The 1,239-nt window shown below is 76.6% G+C and overlaps 1 protein-coding gene across 1 annotated transcript; it reads left to right on the forward strand.

Annotated features, from left to right (window-relative positions):
* Positions 1-417: 417 nt before the first annotated feature.
* Positions 418-1,032, forward strand: AURANDRAFT_69067 (hypothetical protein; the record flags this gene model as incomplete). The annotated part of the gene is made up of 1 exon (XM_009044815.1): positions 418-1,032. One exon carries the CDS (start codon positions 418-420, stop codon positions 1,030-1,032), a length of 615 nt encoding a protein of 204 aa, XP_009043063.1.
* Between the last annotated feature and the right edge of the window lie 207 nt (positions 1,033-1,239).

Raw genomic sequence — 1,239 nt, forward strand, 5'->3', positions numbered from 1 at the left:
TCAATGCCGGCACCCACGGCGCGCCCAGGGACGCCCAAGGGCTGCGCCTTTGGGCTGCCGCGCCCCCTCATAACCTTCCAACGACGGATGGCCAGAGATTTGCAGTCACGGTTCGAGCGCGCCGGGCGTGCCTGGCCAATCAGCGGCCGTCGGCGCCCTCGGCGCCCTCGGCCATTTCGGACCCTCGGACGCTCGGCTCCCTCGGACGAGGGGAAAATCCCTCAGCCGAGGGCGTCGGACGAGGGGGCGGCGCCCTCGTCCCGAGGGCGCCGAGGGCGCCGAGGGCGCCACCGACCCCCCTCAACTTGCCGCCGCCACACTAATTTGGTTGACCCTCAACTGAATCCGCCCGGCATCGTCAAGGCAGCCCCGGGCGGTCGGACCTGCAGGGCCGCGAACGCTGCGGGGTGGAGGACGATGGCACGGTGGTGGCGTTTCTTTCTGTTCCTCGCGCCCGTCGCGAGCGTCGACATGCCGTGCGCGCTGACGCCGCAGACGGTCGCGCGCATCCGCGAGTGGGTCCACTCCGGCGTCGATCCCGGTGGCGACGCGTTCGACGCCGTCCACTGCGCCGTCGTGCGCGCGGCCGGCGGCGTCGTCGGCGGGCTCGGCGGCGGCGCCGCGGGCTACTCGCTGGCGTCGGCGTTCGCGGACCGCGTCGGCGCCCGGTTCTGCGGCGACTCCGAGCGATGCCGGTCGCGCGCGTCGACGTTCGCGCGCGTCGCCGGCGGCGTCGTCGGCTACGCCGTCGGCGGCGCCGTCGGCAACGAGGCGGCGTCGCGGACCTTCGGTCGCGGCGGCTTCTTCGGCTCGACGAGCCCGCTCGCCGCCGTGCGCGAGTGCGCGGGCCGCTTCGGCCTCGCGGAGGACGCGCTCACCGCGGACGCCGTCGACGAGGCGTACCGGAAGCGGAGTTTGGTCGACCACCCGGACAAGAAGGGCGGCTCGAACGAGGACATGGCCAAGACGAACGTGTGCCGGGAGCTCCTCCGCGCGGCCGTCGACGAGCAGCGCTCCTTCTGGGAGCTCTAAAGGGGGACCGTACGAGCGGGCGGTCACGGCCCCGGGGGCGGCGGCGCGGGGGGCGCGATCGCGCGGCCCGCGCGGCCGCCGCGGCCGCCGCGGCCCCGGCCCCGGCCGCCTCCCCGGCCGCGGCCCTTCGCGTCCGGCGCGGGCGGGTCGCCGGCGGCCCGGGGCGCCTTGCCGCCGCGGCCCCGGCCCTTGGCGGCGGGCGGCCGG

The sequence above is a fragment of the Aureococcus anophagefferens genome, assembly GCF_000186865.1.
Source record: "Aureococcus anophagefferens unplaced genomic scaffold AURANscaffold_855, whole genome shotgun sequence".
Taxonomy (NCBI): domain Eukaryota; class Pelagophyceae; order Pelagomonadales; family Pelagomonadaceae; genus Aureococcus; species Aureococcus anophagefferens.